Consider the following 19,563-nt stretch of genomic DNA (forward strand, 5'->3'; position numbering starts at 1 on the left):
TACTTACACTCTTTCTCACTCTTACACACAACACTTGCAATTTCTAATCTTTTTATCATTTGCACACATCACAAAACAAATTTATTATTTGTTAACACATCTCAATAAATTTATATCTGCAATTCCAACACTTACAACTATCAACAATTTTAACGTCTTCTTCATAAGATGCAAATGTGAATCCTAAGTAAATTTACCATTAATTTGATTAAAAGGAAATTTTTCATCTCCAAAACCAAATACCCATAGGATTCTCATCCTAAGGTTTGACATTAGACTCACAGTCCAAACTTTGTAAATGGAAGAAATAAAATAACCAAACTATGAAATAAACTCTTCACTCGTCCTTTATAACTTCAAGGAAACTTTCAAAAAATTATTTTTAAATTTACCTTTATTAAAATAATAATTATTTAAACCCACATAAAGTGGCTATATTATTTCTGCTTTTTTAAACTTAAATCACTTTATAAAAATCAATTAAATATAACTCACCTGCACCATTAATTTAAGAAAAATTAATTTAATTAATTAAATTATTCCCTTTTTAATACTTCAGATCAACCTACAGAAATAAAATAGGCTAATGGAACTTCCCGAAATGCCCAAGTAAAAGAAGTGGACATTATAGATGTAGCCAGTCACAGCTACAAGACCAAATTTATGTATGTGTAACTAGACACTCAATGCAAATAATACAATAAATAAGTAATTACATCATCGTTTTTTTTTGGTAAGTGAACAATTGGGGTACAGACTTCTGGTCTTTCTGCAAGTAAAGGTACCAAATTTACAACTCCGCCAAGATCCGATGACTTCAGTATAGGCATTTACATCCACATATTAAAGGAGAAGCTATTTTCATATTTGGAGTAACGATATAGAGATTGGTGAGCCATGCATCTGGATGCTTTCCCACTGAATCTCAGAGGTTTAAACAAACCTGTGTCAAAGGAAGCTGTACAAAGACCACAAAGGTCATTAAGATTTGACTTCAACGAGTGACATACAATCAGTAGTCTTCATAATCATATTCATATTCAACTTCATGTCCATACTGCAGCTTGTATGGTTGGAAGTGTTCATTATCCAATCCATCGGGCCCTTCAACGTCAAAGTCATCACCTTCCAGCCCATCTTCCATGTTTGGGTCAGTTCTCTCTTCTTTGAACTCAGCCCCCTCTTCTTTAAAATCGACTGCATTTCCTTCAGTCGCTTCACCCTGAAGAGCTTGTCTTTTTGAATTTTTAAAGTCAGCAGAATCCTCATCTGCCCACAAGACAGAGCGGGTTCTCTTCACATTTTCAGCTGGTGATTGATTATGTATATCTTTGCCTCCATCTGATGTCTGTGTGACATTCTTTTTCTGTTGACAGGACAACAAAACGATGTTAGATATGTGGCAAAGGAAGATGATTACCTAAATATGGGTGTACAGAAGTCTGAAGAATGTACATTGTCTTCAAAAAGCCTTTCAAGTACATCGTAGTTGACTTTTGAACTTAGCTTCTGCGATACACATAATGAAATGACTGTAAGATGGATAAATAAATTGTAGATCTGACTGGAATATATAATTCAAACAGATACATGCTAAGATTTATATTAAAAAACTACACTGCAACAAAATAAACAGCAAGTTCCAATTTGAATTCACTGACAGTACATTCTTCAAATATTGTTATACACTCTCATGGAGATGTCTTATTTCAAAAGCAAACTTTTGACTTCCAAAGAGAATAAAATATCCTCATGAAGTATTGCTGATTTTTGAAAAAGAAAAAACACAAAAAATTTAGTCAGTGGCAACTAGCAAAGCATTTGCCAACCCAAAGAACAGAATGTGAGGCTGCATTCAAACATTTTCTAACAATCTGATTGGCTTGATAGCATATTAACCTTCATAAAAGGTATTCCTTACAAGTTAAACATAGTTATTGCATCTCCGAGGAGTCAATCAACATCCGAGATACATTGCAAAGACCTTTTACCTTTTTTTCGAGCATCTGACGTGTAGCTTCAGCTGCTGACTGAGGTGGCACTTTGTTCTTTGCTTCTTCAGCTCTTTTCCGCTGCTTATCCTGCATATCAGCTTTAACAAACATATTATTTATCTTCTGGCATAAGATGTGCTGTACTGAATCTCACATATTATAGAAGACAAAACAAAGTTGATAAAGCAACTGCATAAAGAGAAATGGCAATTCAGATTTATACTTCCTGCTGGTTCCTCAATAATGACCAGGTAGTGACAGGCCCAGAAAAAGAATTACTATAATTACGGACATAAGATTTAATGCGAAACAAAGACAATTAAATTTTATTATGCATGCTTTATTTTTACAGTGAATTATAAAGGTCTTTAAAAAGACTTGCAGTTGACAACAATCAAACTGTCTGTATACAACCACCATAGAGTGTTAATTAATTAGCTAATCCTAGACTTCATATCACCAATGCAAACAAATTAACATTAAAATCTAAATAGCATCTGTATCATGTATCATGCTGAAAAAGGATGATACCATAAGTTTGATGATACACGATGGACTATGTTAAAATTGAACTAATATGGAGAAATGGTCACGATATATTTAAAGGTGGTCATTTCATGTAGTAACCTGATCAATTTGCACCCGAATTCTTGTACTTCTTTCCTATTATCATTTGGTCAAATGGTTTGCATACTTTTGATTGACGAGTTTTAAACTGAGCAAATACTAGTTCAAATGTTGGACAGCACTTTCATTCATGAAACAATTATTGTGCAAAGTGAAATTTCTGAATAATAATTTTCTTATACAAACAGCAAAGTACAGTAAAGACGCATACGAGTTCTAACCCCTGTTCTGAACAGTGTTTGATTCATAATGCTGTTGCTCATTCATACATGGAGATACATCATGAGGTTTGATGAATGAAGTCAAAGATTAATTATTACAACTGCTGCTATGTCAGAAGTGCTTAAGTTTAACTACAATCAATGCTAGAATATAAGATTACAATACTGAGAACTGATTACAAAGTGTGCAGGTCCTGACCTTTACTCTTTTGACTTCAATTGTAAGACTAATAGATAATGCAGCTTCCAGAATCATGTGACATTGAATCAGCACCAGAACCCGATAGCTCACATCAACTTGGATGGCTGTAAGCACTCCATTTCTAACATCCAGAATATCTTCCGCATCATACAAGTATATGTGTTTCCAGAGTAATATCAATGAAGCTTACAGGAAACCTCCCAAATCAGCATGCTTCAACATTGCATCTTTGAACAGAAGCTTTAATTGCTGGTAACCTCAAGAAACCCGATAACCAAGTTTTCCCTGTTGTGGACAAATGCCAAAAATAGCCCCAATATCGGTGAAAGATGGTTTCACGCTCAGTCTGGAATCTTATCTCCCATGAATCATAATCACTTGGAGTGAATCAAAACATTCGATTAAACATATTATAAGTCTCATTTGTAAGAAGTCTACAGATATGTTGTGATGAATGTGAAACGAGCAATGGCACATTTATCTTTGATCACAATGATACATTTATGAGTTTAATCAGATTTTCAAAATAATGTTTGGATGAATGAATAGTTCGATTGCCACAACATTAGCATTAAGAGTTACATATTTAACAGCCTGGAATGACATCCGTTTGACTCAGAAAAGGCATCCCAGGTAACTGGTCTTATTGGAAGTATTCTTGGGCACTATGCATTCTGTAATGGTGACACCTGGTCTTCAAAAATTGGTGTTCTTAGTAACAGTTAAGCTCGGCTCACTACTACCTTTAAGCATGTTCTACATGGAGCAGTGACTGTTGCAGACCTTGCTGCTGCAGCTTGAGGTGCTGTGGTAGGGTTGACCTTTGCATTGACAGGTTTAAAACGTTTCCCCATCAACTGTAATACGGAGAGGCATCAAACTGAAGAGGCATGTGAATTATTTTTTTGCGGTATGAATTTGGAGGACTTTACAAAGGCAGTTGACAGGTCTTGATCATTATGCGAAGGGAAGGCTGCAATACAAGAGACGGCTTAGAAACCTACGCACAAATGTAAGTTTGTCTCCAAAACTTTTCAATTCAGCTTCTATTTTGTGGAGTATTGTGAGAAGTGAAGAGGAGTGGAGGCAGCCCAATAAGCTGACTGTAAAAGGATACAAAAGGCATTGATAGGAAATTAAATGATGGGAAACTAATTGACAGTCTGAAAACAAATGTGATATAAAGGAAGAAAAGGTTATCACAGGTAGTGATGGGGCCCGATAGGGATTTAGCGGCATCGGCCTAGGAGAAAGAAAAGAGTGTGTGTGTAGGGCTGCATAGTGAGGGGTATCGGCCTAGAGGAGAAAATTTTGGAATCAGCCAGCCAAAGAGAAAAGGAACAAAGTATTAGAGTTACTGTGTAGATACAGAGGGAAACATATGGAGCGTATGGAGAGACTGAGCAAATTTTGTATTGAAAAATTATGAAATGTTATGTGGAGTAAGAGGCTGTTGTGAGGACATCAAAAAATAAATTTAAGTTGCAGATTTGATATGAAATGTAGTTTTTGGTGGGCAAGATCCCACGAAGATGGAAAGGAGAGGGGAGTGCCTTTGGCAGAGGACAGTCTATGGTGGAGGAAAATCCATGTGGGTGAAGAAGAGATTGGTGAAAAATTGGTAAAGGAGGATGGCAAGTATCCCAGCTAAGTGCTGGAAGAGGCGGAGGAAGAAGCTATCCCTGTCTACATCAGCGATGGAGTTCGCTACAGGTTGCCAACAACCTGAAAGAGTAGTCCAACTACTCCACTCCATGCTTGGTGTGTCTGGTGCAGGAGCATGTAGGGCGGACTAGCAATCAGCACCAACCAAAAACATCTTCAATTTGCTTTCTCAGTTTTGGTTTGGTTTGTTTGGCTTGGCATCTCTCCATGTTGGGAATTATTTGCACATTTTAATGGTTGTCGATTTTCATGCAATAGCCTAGCTTCATTAGATTCAACAAAATGACCATTTGGCTATCATAATGACATGGAGTGAATCAAAACATTTGATTAAACAGATTATAAGTCTCATTTGCAAGAAGTCTACAGACATGTTGTGATCGATGTGAAACGAGCAATGGCACATTTATGAGTTTAATCAGATTTCCAAAACAATGTTTGGATGAATGAATAGTTTGATTGCCACAACAATAGCATTAAGAGTTGCATATTAACAGCTTGGAATGATATCTGTTTGGCTCAGAAAAGGCAACTCTGATGACTGGTCTTATTGGAGGTATCCTTTGCCACTATGCGTGCTCTAATGGTGACACCTGGTCTTCAGAAATTGGTGTTCTTAGTAGCAGTTAACCTCGCTCATTACTACCTTTAAGCATGTTCCACATGGAGAAGTGACTGTTGCAGGCCTTTTTGCTGCAGCAGCTCAAGGTGCAGTGGTAGGGTTGACCTTTGTATTGACAGGTGTAAAACGTTTCCTCATCAACTGTAATACGGAGAGACAGCAAACTGAAGAGGCACGTGAATATTTTTTCGCAGTATGAATTTGAAAAGACTTTACAAAGGCAATTGACAGGTGTTGTTGATCATTATACAAAGGAAGGCTGCAATGAAAGAGACAGCTTAGAAACCTACTTACAAATGTAAGTTTCTCTCCAAAACCTTTTGATTCAGCTTCTCTTTTGGACAGAGTATTGTGCAAAGTGAAGGGAGTGGAAGTGGCCCAATAACCCAACTGTAAAAGAAGACAAAAGGCATTGATAGGAAATGAAACAAATGGAAACTAATTGATACTCTGAAAACAAATGCGATATAAAGGAAGAAAAGGTCATTGCAGGTAGTAAGGGGGCCCAATAGGGATTTAGGGGCATCAATCTAGGAGAAAGAAAAGTGTGTGTGTGTAGGCCTGCATAGTGAGAGGTATTGGCTGAGAGGAGAAGAGTTTGGAATTGGCAAGCCAAAGAGAAAAGAAGCAAATTATTGGAGTTACTTTGTAGATATAGAGGAAAACATGTGGAGTGTATGGAGAGACTAAGCTATTTTTGTATTAAAAAAGTTTGAAATGTTTTGTGGAGTAAGAGGCCAATGTGAGGCCATAAAAAAATAAACATTAAGTTGCAGATTTGATATGAAATATAGTTTCATTTCTTTGTTGCAGTCATAATATTCAATTAGAAGCAGAGAGTCTCTGCAGAAGTTTTGTGTTCGGGTTTGTAGTTTGCAGGCAAGGGGAGTGTTGTCTTGCATCAATATGCTATCTCCATGACACAGCAGAGAGCAGCATCGAATCAATCCCAAGTATGAAGCTGTTCATGGCTATAATGTGCCAATATAAAAGATAGCTGCAAACTTCCATAAGTGGCATACCAAACAATACATCAAATATAACATGCCAAACTGCTGTTAATTTAAACTAGTAGAGAAAAACATATAATATAACATAAAACAGCTAAAACAAACAGAAAATAAACACATAACACAGCTATTTACGTGGTTCACCAAAACTGGCTACATCCATCAGAAAGCAGGGAGAATCATCTATTAATCAATATCTAATACATGACTGTACACATCTATTTATACATTCACATTCAGCTGTGAATCGAAGAGTTGAGAAGGCGAATGGTCATGTGACCGTTGGGCTTCACATTCCCAACAATTTCCCCTATACAGCCATGCACAACGACATCCCTGCTTCTATTCCAAAACTCACATTACAACCAAACCCATCGAAGATTTTAATTTCACCAAATTCTGTTCGACGACACTTCAAATTAACCTTCTCCATGCCAAGTCAGAATCAACAACTTGCTGCAATTGGACCATCTCTTCTTCAATGTTCTGATACCTCTTTAATTCAACATCAAACATTTCTGCTGTCCATTCTTCCCTCACCATAGGTTGTACCTCGATGCTAAGGAGAACGATCTTATTTATTGGATCTATTTTCACCTGATCCATTTCATCATCCATGTTGTAAGCAACATGCACGCCATTGCCAGGTCTATGTTGGGCCATCGTTACACCCAAAACTATAGCCACAATTTGTCTCACAAAAATTTCATCTTCCCTAGGTTCTTCGGCATCTTCATTCTTTGGGTGGTCGCACCCCTTCTGAATCAACTGCCTTGCAACTTGAATCGTGGTTGCAATCTTTTCCAGCCTCGAAGCTGCAATCCAACCTGGCTTTCTTAATATCTGAAAACTCTACATCTTCCTTGCTGCTTTCTCTGCAAAACAAAGACCGGATCAGACAGACTATCAAGACTGAGGCAGTGGACCAAGTTGCCTTCTCTGCTTTAGGAGTTTCAATAGAACTTAGAGCATCTTCCTTTGGTGGAGGAGGTGGAGAACTCTTTTCCTTCGAAGAGGTTTTTACTGGAGCCGTTGCAGCACCCTGTCCTAAAGGACTGTAATCCTTAAACTTTGTAATGTCAGCCCCATCTTCCATTGTGATTGCTATCACTTCGCCAACTTTGATTTCCTTTGTTCCATCACCCTGAAGAATCTTTGCACATACCCTTTCTTCATACTCTCCATGTCAGGGGTTCCTTTATCAGTTTCAATTTCACGAGTACATCTCTAGGGGAAACTTTATATCCCTCTTTAACATGCCACTCTTTTGTATTCTGCGAACAATCTTGGTCGATGCCAATCCCTTTTAGGCTGATTCTGCTATTTGTGCAGCCCCTTACTACTTGTTTGGGCCGATTTTCAAACTCTTGCCAAAACTCCCCTATATTATTGATGGGCCAATATACTCTATCGATGCCCTCCTCTGGCCGATGCCACGACCTCTCCTCCGTTTTCTTCTCGATTTTATCCTAATTTTTCTCCATCATTTTGCTCTACTCTCCCCTTACACGCACCTCAAACGTAGCATTCTTAGACTTCAAGTTTCTGCGAGAATTACTCAAAATGGTTACTTTGTTTTTGGAAATCTTGCCAACATCATTGTGGCAATCACCAGGCTCCAGGTTCACATAAACTATGCTCCCCTTGGAAAGCTCCCTGGCCTATTCAAGCGACTTTATTTCCACGGCCCTCGTTCCCTGGCCATACAAAAACCCTTGTCGCCGTTCTCTTGGGCACAACACAGAACTCAACACATTGCTGTCCAAAACATGTTGTCTTCTCCCATGGACTCGCCACTTCCTTCTTCCTTCGACCTCTTAGAATGAACCAAAATCTCACGTAACTTCTTGTCCACCGCTATATACTTAATGAATAATTTCTTTGAGAAATTCTCTTTAACCGTTAATTGTTTCTCCACATTCTTCAGCTTGACCTGAAGCTCAGATTCTCTCAAGAGAGCGTTTTGTAGATCTTCTTGAAGAACCAATAATTTGGCCTTTGAACTATTATGATTATTTTCCAAAGCTATTACAAGATTTTCAAGTTCAAGATGCCTATCAGTCCATATATCTTCAAGGCTACCAATAATTACTTTTGGTCCATTTAAGCTTTCCATCAATTCTTTTTCCCTTTGACTTGACATAGTCTCAATCTCCAAAATTCTTGCCAGGAAATCCTCAATAAAATACAGTAGATCCATGAGAAACAAATTTTCCTCCTTTAGTCTCACAATTTTGTCCTCTTGGTAGTTTTCAGCATCATATGTCTCATCTTCTTCAAGTTCATCTTCACTTGCCTCAACGTCCTCTTCTTCATCTGAATTCTCCTCATTTTTCCAGCCATCCCACCAATGTACATGGTGTTTCGTTTCAGCTTTTACTTCCACAACACCACTCCGCAAATTCTAAATTACCAAGAAATTCTTCCATGATGGAATCAACTTCATCTTCTTCCATCTTTGCTCAATCCAACGACGACTTTGATACCAATTGTTAATTTAAATGAGTAGAGAAAAACATATAACATAAAACAGCTAAAACAAACAAAAAATAAACACATAACACAACTATTTCCATGGTTCACCAAAACTGGCTACATCCACCGAAAAGCGGGGAGAATCATCTATTAATAAATATCCGATACATGACTGTACACATCTATTTATACATTCACAATCAGCTGTGAATTGAAGAGTTGAGAAGGCGAATGGTCATGTGACCGTTGGGCTTCTCATTCCCAACAACTGCAACCTTGGCTGGAAATATTAATCGAACCCATAATGAATTTCAGACGCCTCAATATCAAACTCTCAAATGACTATTAATATTCCATCATCAAACGTCTCAATTATATCTCCATACGCCCAAAATGAATATTCAAATAAAATGTTCATGATAGGAAAAGCCACGAAGAATATAATGCCCACGATCAAATAAACTTCAGATATTATTATTCACCAAAATATCAGATCCTTGTCCAATCTTATTCTGAATAATAAATCTTTCTCACTGAACAATAATCTTTAGTCTCCCAAATTAATAAGATACTTGTTAAAATAAACTATATTTCTGGAAAAATACTTGTCTGCAACTTTGAATAAACCTAAGAAACTTGTCTTCCTAGAAGACTTCTCAAATTTCAATCTATTCATGCCCAAGTGTGAATCCTGTGATGAATCCACCCACAAGTTGATTGTGTTTTCATCCAAACAACCCCGATCCCAAGGGTTTTCATCCTTGGGTTCTCTTCTCTGAAAGAAAAATGCTCTCCATTATTCTTCAATTACTAAATTCCCGAATGATTGCTTCTGCACTCCAAAGTCCCTTTTGATAATACTTTTCGGCAACCACCATTTCTCTTTAATTTAATAATTAATTCATAAAGTGACTTATTAATACTTTAATTTATTCTCCTCCAATAACTCACTTAAACTTTAAATAATTATTAATAAAAAAAAAGTATTAATTAATTATTAATTAATTATTTCATTGCTGCCAAACAAGGACATTACATTTCTCTATCAAGTCTCTCATATTTAATCTTGAGGAACAATCATGTGTTGAAATTAGTTTTAATTATTATCCTTGTCAAACTTCTAAATGCACAACTTCTCTTCTCTTCATAATGTATTGCGTGACTTGGAAATCAGGCATTGAGGAAAATTCTTCACAAAACTCACCAGAATCAAGATAAATGAGAAAAAATATTTAATTCCACAATTCTTGAATCTAGCGTGGAAATACTGATCAGATATTGTCTTTTTTTTTGGATAATTTGGGTAGGAGGAACCAAGAATAACCCCCAACATATGGCTGAATACGTGACCAAAGGCTGCACCAAAAAGGGTGGGTCTGCTTCAAGATTTGACTGCAATAGAGTGAATTGAAGAAATTCTCCTCTTAAACAGCACATGAAATAAATCCAGATCTCATTTCTCCACCAAATCTAGCACATATTAAATATTGCTAAGATTTCTTCTCTTTAACAGCACATGAAATAAATCCAGATCTCATTCCTCCACCAAATCTAGCACATATTAAATATTGCTAAGAGTAAGACTGAGACATTAAGAGAAAAATAAAAATCTCATCTCCATAAATCTTCAGATAAACCAGGAAATATATTAGAATAAGTAACTATAGTCGCTAGTGAAAGAAGGTATTTCCTTTTTCTTGGTATGAATATAAATCTTGAGGTACACTGTAACGCATAATTCATCTGCTAATATGTTATTGATCTAGATATTCTGATGAGTCCAAAAGTAGTATACTTCAGCATGCGTTTATCCCTTTTTTTCCATCCCTTTTACCATTACTTTCCATCCATTTCACTTCAAAAATCACTTAGGCTACTATAATCTAATTTCTTAGAAATATGAAAGAATTGATTGAATTTTTGAAAAGAAAATGAGAGGAAATAAAAATTGCTTGCTGAAAGTTTCTGTATGTGGCTAACCAGTTGATTTTGCTTCTCCACTATTGTCCTGCATCACAAAGTCCTCACATGGTCAAACACCATTTTCAACATGCACAAGAGCTTCGCTAGGTGTCATACTCTTGTCCTGCAGCTACTGCAAGACATTTCCAGCTTCTGCAAGGCGAAGGTTGACTTATTATGCTGGTTGTATTTGGTCCAAAGAGTTCTCTTAGTTGAAAATAAAGAGTCAATATAAAAGTCAGCAAAACAACACTGATATTTTCAAATGACTTTTTAGTCAAGTATTAGTGTTGTACCCTGAAATATTGGACAATAGAGTAGTGAAATCACAACAAACATCAAGCTTCCCATAATGGTGGTGTCCATGTTAACTAGCCAATCAGCATTGCCACAAAATGCAAGAAGAATCCCTAATTCTCTCTACAACTCTGCTAGTTTGTCACCATTCACCCTCGACACCTATAGTCATAGCCTGCAACATCAACACCTATAGCCACATCCTTCTGCTCCAACTCCACCTCAAACTCTTTATCTTATCCAATATCATGCCTGAAAATTGATCCAGAAAGAATAACCACAAAAGCCAAAGCCATAATGCTGCATTCATAAGGAAGAGGATGAGGTCAGCGATAAAAATTTTGTTGATGGGTTCTTTTGACTTCTTAGCAATAGACAAAGCTTGCTCACCAAGAATGCCGCTAATTGAAAGAGAAACACAAGAACCATATTTCCATCATTCTCTCTTGTGGTACATACTCTCCTTGTACGTCCTGCTTGTCTACCATTTCTCATAGATGACCATAGATAAACCCTACAATCTACCAAACCATATGAATGCAGTCATTATACCACCACTATACCATAGCAATTCATGAAGCACTAATGACACACACCTCACCACAAACACACAAATAATAACAAATGCACAGTACCAAATCTAATCAACAATTCTCCTTTCTTACAAATTATTATTTTCCATTTTAAAAGGACTCCCCTCTAGGCCTTCGCTTTCGTTTCCTTTGATAGAGACTTAGGTGGCAAGAATGTGAAGATAGTAAACTTCAGCAATATATACTTAGCATTCCCTTATAAAATGACTATAGTTAAGAGGGCTAACAAGCAAACAAAGATTCTAAATTTTTCCAAGTGCTTGCTCAATGACTATATATAGCCATAATTGATTCTTCATTTATATCTCCATTGACTAATCAGTCTACTACTATTGAAATTTCTTTTGCAATGAGTGAAATTTGATCATTTCAAATTTCTCCTTTTGATCTCATACTTCTTCTGAGTAACAACTGATTCCAAGTCGGGCTTCTCCCCTCATATCATTGATCACAATTGTTGAATTGCCTTAAAATATCAATTTGTTTTGTTTTTAGGAAATCACTGCCCATAAACTTGCTAATAAGCTTGCCATTCAACTTCGTGGTTAGTTTGTTTACTAAAAAAGATGGAACCTCTGCAATAAAATTACTTTGAAGAGTCCTTGACCACAAAGTCTCATGCTATGGCTAGGTTTCCCTATGCTGCTCCATCATAGTTTAACTTGGAGAATCCTTCTAGTGATAGAGACCACTTCTCATCTCTAGGGACACATGCTTAAGACCAGTTTGATCACTTTGAATAATTAGTTCCACTTAAAATAATAAGATTTGTGGTTTTGGCAAAATGAATTAATCAATCTTGAATTATATGTTCCACAAACATAGCCAATGGTACAAAGTACAAGCACAACTCTAGCTGTTTATCTGATGCAATTAATGTGTATACATTTCCCTATTGTAAGGCTACTTGCTCTACATGTAGAGATTTTCATGCACTCAGAATTAGTCAAAAAGTCATATTTCAATATTGTTTTTGGTTTTACCTCTTCATTGTCCACAAATCCTAACAACTCATATGTGACGGATGGTTCAAGGCAAGTTTGTAGGTAATGTAGCAACCAAGCAATTTCAAAATCTATTTCACTTAGAAGGAGCGTTTTATATTGGCTTTTGGGATTTAATTCCAAAGCATCCCTCAAAGATAGGAAAGACTGTGAGGGGTTATGTTGTGACCATTTGACACATCGCCCCATCACAAATGGGGACCCCCTCTTTTGCTTTAGTTTTAGGTTTTAGATAGATTTGGTAGCAGTCAGATCCTTTAAGATGAGATGAAGTTGAGTGGATTTGCTCCTCAACACCTTGGCTATGAACAACATATGATGATCATTTCATTTGATCATCATCAACAAAGATGGAGGCAATGAATGCAAGTATGAAGATTAATCATGAAATTGAGATGATAGATGCAAGATGAAGGTTTGAACTGCATGAGTAGGCTTTGATATCGATGAAGGGCCCTCTGAGTTGGTGAGGTAAGTGCTACTACTCACAAAATTAAGCAAGGTTGAGTCACTGTCAATGACCTCCCAAGACCCCGCCTTGCCTTAGCTCACAGTTAGTGCCTCCTCATAAGTCTGAGCCAGCCAGTGCCCCCTCATAAGCCTGACCTTTCTCAGTCGGTGCTCTGTCAAACCCACAACCTCATAAGGTGACTCTCAATGCTAGGTGAGATCCCCACCCAAGGATAGAAAAGGATGTTTAAGTTAATGATCATGTTGACGATGAAGGAAAGATCAATTCAAGGCATTAAGTATGAAAGGAAGATGATCAACAAGTTTGATGGCACAGTCAATGCTCCTCAAGAAGCCCGATCCACCTCAGTCAGTGCCTCCCAGGAAGTCCAAACTTTCTTGGTCAGTGACCACCAAAAAGACTGAACTTTTCCAGTCAGTGGGGTAGAAAAAGTCCGATCTTTCTTGTATCTCGGTCAATGCCCTAGCAAAAGTCTGATCCATCCCAGTTAGTGCTAAAGTGAAAGTTCAAACTTTTTTATGCTTATCCAAAATCAGCGATGAGGTATGTTAGAGCACTTTTGATCAAGAAGGGCCCCACCTAGGAAGGAAATAGATGTTTTAATTCAAATTTGAAAGGGTAATACAAGTCGGCTTTTGTCTTGAAATTCTCTATTGCAAAACATTAAATAAAAGATCAAGTCGACCTTATACAATCAAAGGACACACCCTTAAATCTCTATAAAGATAGGATTGATCATTCCATTTGATCAATCCACAATTTCATGCTTCATGTGCAGCAATCCTATCCAAGCAAGGCGATCTTACATTATCAAGTGGCAGCGATTTTGATCAAGAAAGGGCGAATTAATTCAAGATTCAGCGAATCCTCCATTTGCCAAGCGAATTCTTCAAGGGCAGTGACTTTGTTATTGCAAGCAAGATGAATTCAACTTCAGCAGTCAGCAAATTCATTATTGCAAATCAACGATTCTACATCTTCAAGAACAGCGATCAACACCAAAGATCAGCGAATTCAAGACAAACATCAGCGTTTGACATCACTATCACAGTGAAAGCTCATTGACACAAGGGCAATTTTGCCAAATTAAAGATCAATTTGAAGCCACCAGGCTGTTTAGAACTTGTTTCAAGGTCTGAATCAGGTCATATTGAATCATTTTTACTGAAACCAGACCTTAGTTAATGCTGGTGCAGCTTCAGGTTCATTTTTTTAAAGAGGTTTCAGTCATAAGATGCTTCTTTTATCACGTTTTTTATCATCTAGCACGCTTAAATGCACAATTCATTATGATTAGATGATTATTTTCAGATTTTAACCAGTCTAGGGTTTACATTTACGCCTAGGGTGTTAGTAATTCATCAAGTTTTTAATGATTCTACAAGTTTTAAGGACGAATTGCTAACCTAGATGCATTTTAAGATATTATAGACATCAAGGTTATATCAAAACCCTAACGTAGATGCCTCCTTCAAGTAGAACATGGCAGCCTCGAAGACAAGAACAATCTCAAGGCAAACTCTCATCAAGTAGGACTCAAGAAGAGTGATGCGCGAATCAAAGATCACATCATTTTGGAGCAATAAAGGAGGCACCAATCTCGGTCAAATTGACATGCCGAAGTTTCAAGGCCTCTTCTACACAAGCAAGCCATCTGGATTCTCAAAGAAGATGATCAAGAGTGGGATGGTGAATGCAACAGGTTTCCTCCTAGCTATCCAATGCAATGAATTGATAGTTGAATGTGCCAGACATTACAATGCCAGCACCAGAACACTAGTGGCACATGATAGTAGAGTACTTGCTTACCTATCCGAGATAGCCATCGGGGAAGCCTTCCACATCCAAGATCACAAAGGCATGGTCTACAAGAGCAAAGGAGTGCAGGCAGTCTAGGAAGATGATCCTAACGGATGCCTAGGCATAATCAACACGTATTAGGTATTGAAGACTAGACCCGACCTATCAAAGGTACCTAGCCGATCGCACAAAATTGATTTCACGGAAGAGTTTAGTGATTTGATCACTCTACTCAACCGAGTTACAAGGAGTCCCCAAGTATATCAGTTTGACAACTGGATGTTCTATTTTATGGAAACAGTATCAACTGGACGAGAAAAGATCAACTAGGCAAGAATTCTAAGCAACAACCTTAATATACAGTTGAAGAGGCTTCAATGCATTAAGACATTTTACATGAGTTCATACATCATGTATTCACTAGCCAAAGTTCATGAATACATAGGATTAATGTATAGAGGTCCAGTTGGAATGGGAGCCAGAGAGATGAGAGCATGTGAATCCTACACCCAGCTACACTATCCTACCAACAAGATAATATTGTTTGAGTTGGTGAGGCAGTTGACCGCATATGATACAATGCAAAAGAATAGACATAAGACAGGTATTTCTTTCCCCATCTCAGTCGAACAATCATTAGAAGTGTGTCCATCCCTACAGTCAACGGAGAAATCAGAAGAAGAGTTGAGATCCCACTACCTTATCCCATACTTCCTAGAGAGAAAATTGATCCTTACGACAACATGAGAAGTGTTATTGAAAGAAGACACGAGCACAAGCTACAGTTGGAAGACTAGTGGATGAACGCCCAAGATGATTTAGAAATAAGAAGAAAGATGTGCTCAAGACTACCAATTGACATCATCAGGATGTGCACAATTTTTGACATTCCAGATCAAGCACAAGATAGTAGAAAATGCCTCCAACCAACATACGAGAAAGAGAAAGACAAGAAGGTAGTGGTCAATTGGATTGATGTGGATATCACCGATTTGAAATACTAGATGAAGCTAGTCTTAGCATACACACGACAATGGGTAGACATCCAAATCTAGAAGTTGAAGAGACAAAATACACAATTGAGTTTCGAATTGATGGGAGAGACAAAATCATCCGATGAAGATACATAAAGCATGAGTGTGAGTGGAAGTGCCACCAAGTTTACTCTAGAGGCTCAAAGAGAAAAGAAAGTCATAAAGAAGGATCATCACACAAGAAGAATAAATCAAATTCAGGCCATCCTTCTACTAGTACTTCTTCCATACATGATGTAGAGATGAATCAAGTAGCTGATAAGGAGAGTCAACCACCTAGTGGAAGCATAGATCATGGAGTGAATGAATCCATGGAATCTACAGTCCATAATAGTAGAGGCATGAATACAGACAAAGGAAAACAACCACAAGTACAAGACAATTCAGTTCCACATGAGCAAGCTAATAACAAAGAAGGTGAAGATGTATATGTGGATATAGAGAATGAAGATGAAGAAGTAACCTCTCCACCCCGAGAATATCAATAGCTCAAGGAGGTGCAAGTAAGAGAAGAAAAATCTGCTATCCTAGCATGGCTTAAGGAGAGACTAGCAAAGGAAGTCATAGTAATAGAAGAAGAGCCTCTAGATGAGTTGGACAATTTCCTAAATAGAGCTCAAGAGACAGTTGAAAAGAAGGCTAATAAGATGTCAAAGATAACAAAGGACATTACAAGATCTTGAGTGATACAAATTGCCAGTCCAAGAGTAGAGCTTGAAAATGAGATCACAGTAGAAGATTATGATTTGGAGACTATTGAGTTAGGTCCTCCCACCACTGAACATGCAATGAAAGACTTGAATGATACAGTGAAGACAGTCCATGATATGTTGAAGCTAGAAGTAGAGAAGAACAAGAAACTGGAGAAAGAAGTGAGTGCGTTGGAAAGCTACCTGCAACAATTCAAGAAATTGCTAAGGCAACATGATCCTTCAAGCATGCTACCACAACTGCTTCCTCCAGATTACCAGATTCAATTAACAATTTAGAGAAAATGAGAACTTCATCTCATCTGATAAAGAGTTGGATAAATAAGTCTTTCAAGAAGGCAAATGCATTTATAAAGGAGCTAGTAAGGATATTTGATAAAGTCTCAAGTGTTGTTGAAAGAACTCAAATCGTCATGGCAGCTTATGATGTTTTTACTTTCACCAAAGATCATACCATGTCTAGACTGCAAGCAATGAAGAATTTACCCAAGCAGACTTGGTGAATGGAGCAGTGTTGAAAGATGGATAGTCGCCTGATTTCCAGCAATGGTATAGCTTGCTCGGAATGAGGAAGGCCGTCTTCAAGGATATCAACAGTGGTTGCACCCAAGTAGACGATGCGATAAACGTGATACATGATAAGATTGTGGAGGTAGCTGATATCATACTGGAGAAGGAAATGGATGAAGGAATTCATATAGATGCCAATCAGCTGATTGAGAGAGTGAAAGTTATATTCTTCGAAACAATCAGATCGCCTTCAGAGAAGCAGCTAGAAGACATACACTCATTCATGGTACTTTCTAGCAAGACAAAAGATTTCGGGCCAAGATGGGAGAAAACCTTTGCCTCTGCCTTGGACGAGGTGAGCATCATGGAAGATCAATTGAAGAGTGTGCCTGCTACTCCAACAACCGAAATTGAATTCATGGTGTCCAGATTTGTTGAATTTGCAACAAAAGAAAAGGATAAGGGAAACAAACTTCTAGAAGATAGTTTGTTATGATCCTATGTGGCATCATTTTCCTAATTGGAGGAATTTTCCTCGATGTTTGTGCCAAATGGATGTCGCATTCCCATTGGCTAATATTAAATAATTTGCAATAAGATTAGGTTTTGATGTAACAAACCCTAATTAGGGTTTAGGTGGCAAGATCTTGGCCCCTGATTTTGATTTAATCTTGGCCATACATTGTATTTGGGAGCACTATATAAACCCCACTGATTTCATTTGTAAAGGATTGATTAGAAGAGAGCTTTGAAGAATTGTTGCTTTGATACTACCAGAAATAATAAAGTATTTGAAGTGTTGGTGAATTATTGTGTTTTGGAGCATTTGCTTGTTTCTTCATCCTTTTATGAGAGAACTTAAAATCAAAAGAGACAAAAAAAAAAGATAGAATAGAATTTTCTTAAGTATTTAGATGAATGAAAGACTTGTGTATGATTGATAGTGAAGCTCTCATTGTTCATACTACTAATATTTCATTGATGGTGAAGTATCTTGTGTAGTCGACTGAATTTATTTTAGCCAAGCTTAACTTTAATTACTACTTCGTCATTGATATGCTTCATCTTGGTGGTATTTATGCTTGTAGTAGTGATTTGAAAATCATTAGCTATCCCTAAAGATCACACTAGCCTTGTGAAGATGTTAATTGCATGTCAAAGCAAAGCTTAGTTGAGCTCACTTGAAGTTGTCCATCACTCTTGCATTCTTAGTGTTATTTTAGCATTCCTAAACCATGCCCTTTTTTCACTTTTTTTTATCAAAGATCGTTAGTAGTAGTAGGAAAGAGCTGTATTGCAACATCATTCATAAAAAACAGCATTCCTTGTGATTAAAAAGTTTCATCTCCTAGAACAACTACGTAAGTCCCCTTGGAGAAGCAGCAAAACACATCAAACCATTGAAGCTATCCAACACATCAAGACTTGGCATTGTAAACCTTGGAGACGTCTCAACTTCAAGTGATCCTTTTTGTGTTCAGCATTTGAGAAGTCTTTGTCAAGAAAGGATAAAGTATTCAATACTTTATTCTGTGTTCGATCATGCATGAAACTCGCATCAACAGGTTAGAAAGAAAAGAAAGTTTGTGAGATATTATTCTAATGGTTGTAGTTGAATACATGCAAACAAATAAGAAGAATAAGAGCGGTTCACAAGGTTCAACTTGTAATGAACCTATAGTGGTGTTTTCACACATCGCCCCATTACAAATGGGGACCCCCACTGTTTGCTCATTAGTATAGGTGTTCTGCTTAAATCATCTTTAGCTTGGCAATAGTTGTAGTCTTTAACCTTTGCTTGAGAGAAGGGTTCGTCTTGAGGGTCCAAGTTAGGGTGTTGGGCAACCTTTAGTATGTCTTAAGATTGCAAACTCTTGTCTTTAGTGTGATCAAGTCTGGAATTCATGAACAAATGTCCAAGCCGAGGAGTGAAGGTGAAGTTGTAAATTTGGTCAAAATTGCTAAAATTGCTAAAAGCTGTCAATATTGACCAATTTGCAAAGGTTGCCAAAGTTGTTAAAAATTTCATCATAGTTGACTAGGTGCAAGATGTTGTTAGGAATGGATAAAAGAGCAAGAAGTGGTGAGTTTGCTTGTAATTCCGTCAAGAATTGCAAGCACAATGGCTTAAGGTCATGAACTTCAAGTCCATATTTGTGCAAGACCCTAGTGGGGAAATAGTATGAAAATTTGACTAAGAGTTAACCCCCTTGCGCTACGTGCATGCACTCAAGTTTGTACATTGGCCTATCTCAAGTGTGCTCTCACAAGGAATTGATGGACAAAGATTATACACAAAATAGTGCATACCCAAGGGGGATAAGTTGTGCATTAGTGCATACCCAAGGGGGCTAAGTTGCACATC

General features: G+C 37.3%; 1 protein-coding gene across 4 annotated transcripts in view; it reads right to left on the minus strand.

Annotated features, from left to right (window-relative positions):
- Positions 1 to 507: 507 nt before the first annotated feature.
- The window catches only part of LOC131031999 (transcription factor IIIB 60 kDa subunit), a 308,160-nt gene continuing 289,104 nt past the window's right edge, over positions 508 to 19,563 (minus strand). For 2 of the 4 annotated variants that reach the window (XM_057962881.2, XM_057962880.2), the window contains exons 17-19: positions 1,992 to 2,081; positions 1,456 to 1,509; positions 508 to 1,366 (exon numbers count right to left, since the gene is read on the minus strand). In XM_057962881.2, the coding sequence (XP_057818864.1) occupies positions 1,013 to 1,366; positions 1,456 to 1,509; positions 1,992 to 2,081 (498 nt within the window). In that variant the 3' untranslated portion in view covers positions 508 to 1,012. Of the gene's footprint in view, positions 1,367 to 1,455; positions 1,510 to 1,991; positions 2,093 to 10,796; positions 10,932 to 19,563 lie in introns of those variants that run through there. The other 2 variants (XR_009103351.2, XM_057962882.2) reach the window with 2 other exon arrangements.

This window comes from Cryptomeria japonica, chromosome 4, assembly GCF_030272615.1.
Source record: "Cryptomeria japonica chromosome 4, Sugi_1.0, whole genome shotgun sequence".
NCBI classification, from domain to species: Eukaryota; Viridiplantae; Streptophyta; class Pinopsida; order Cupressales; family Cupressaceae; genus Cryptomeria; species Cryptomeria japonica.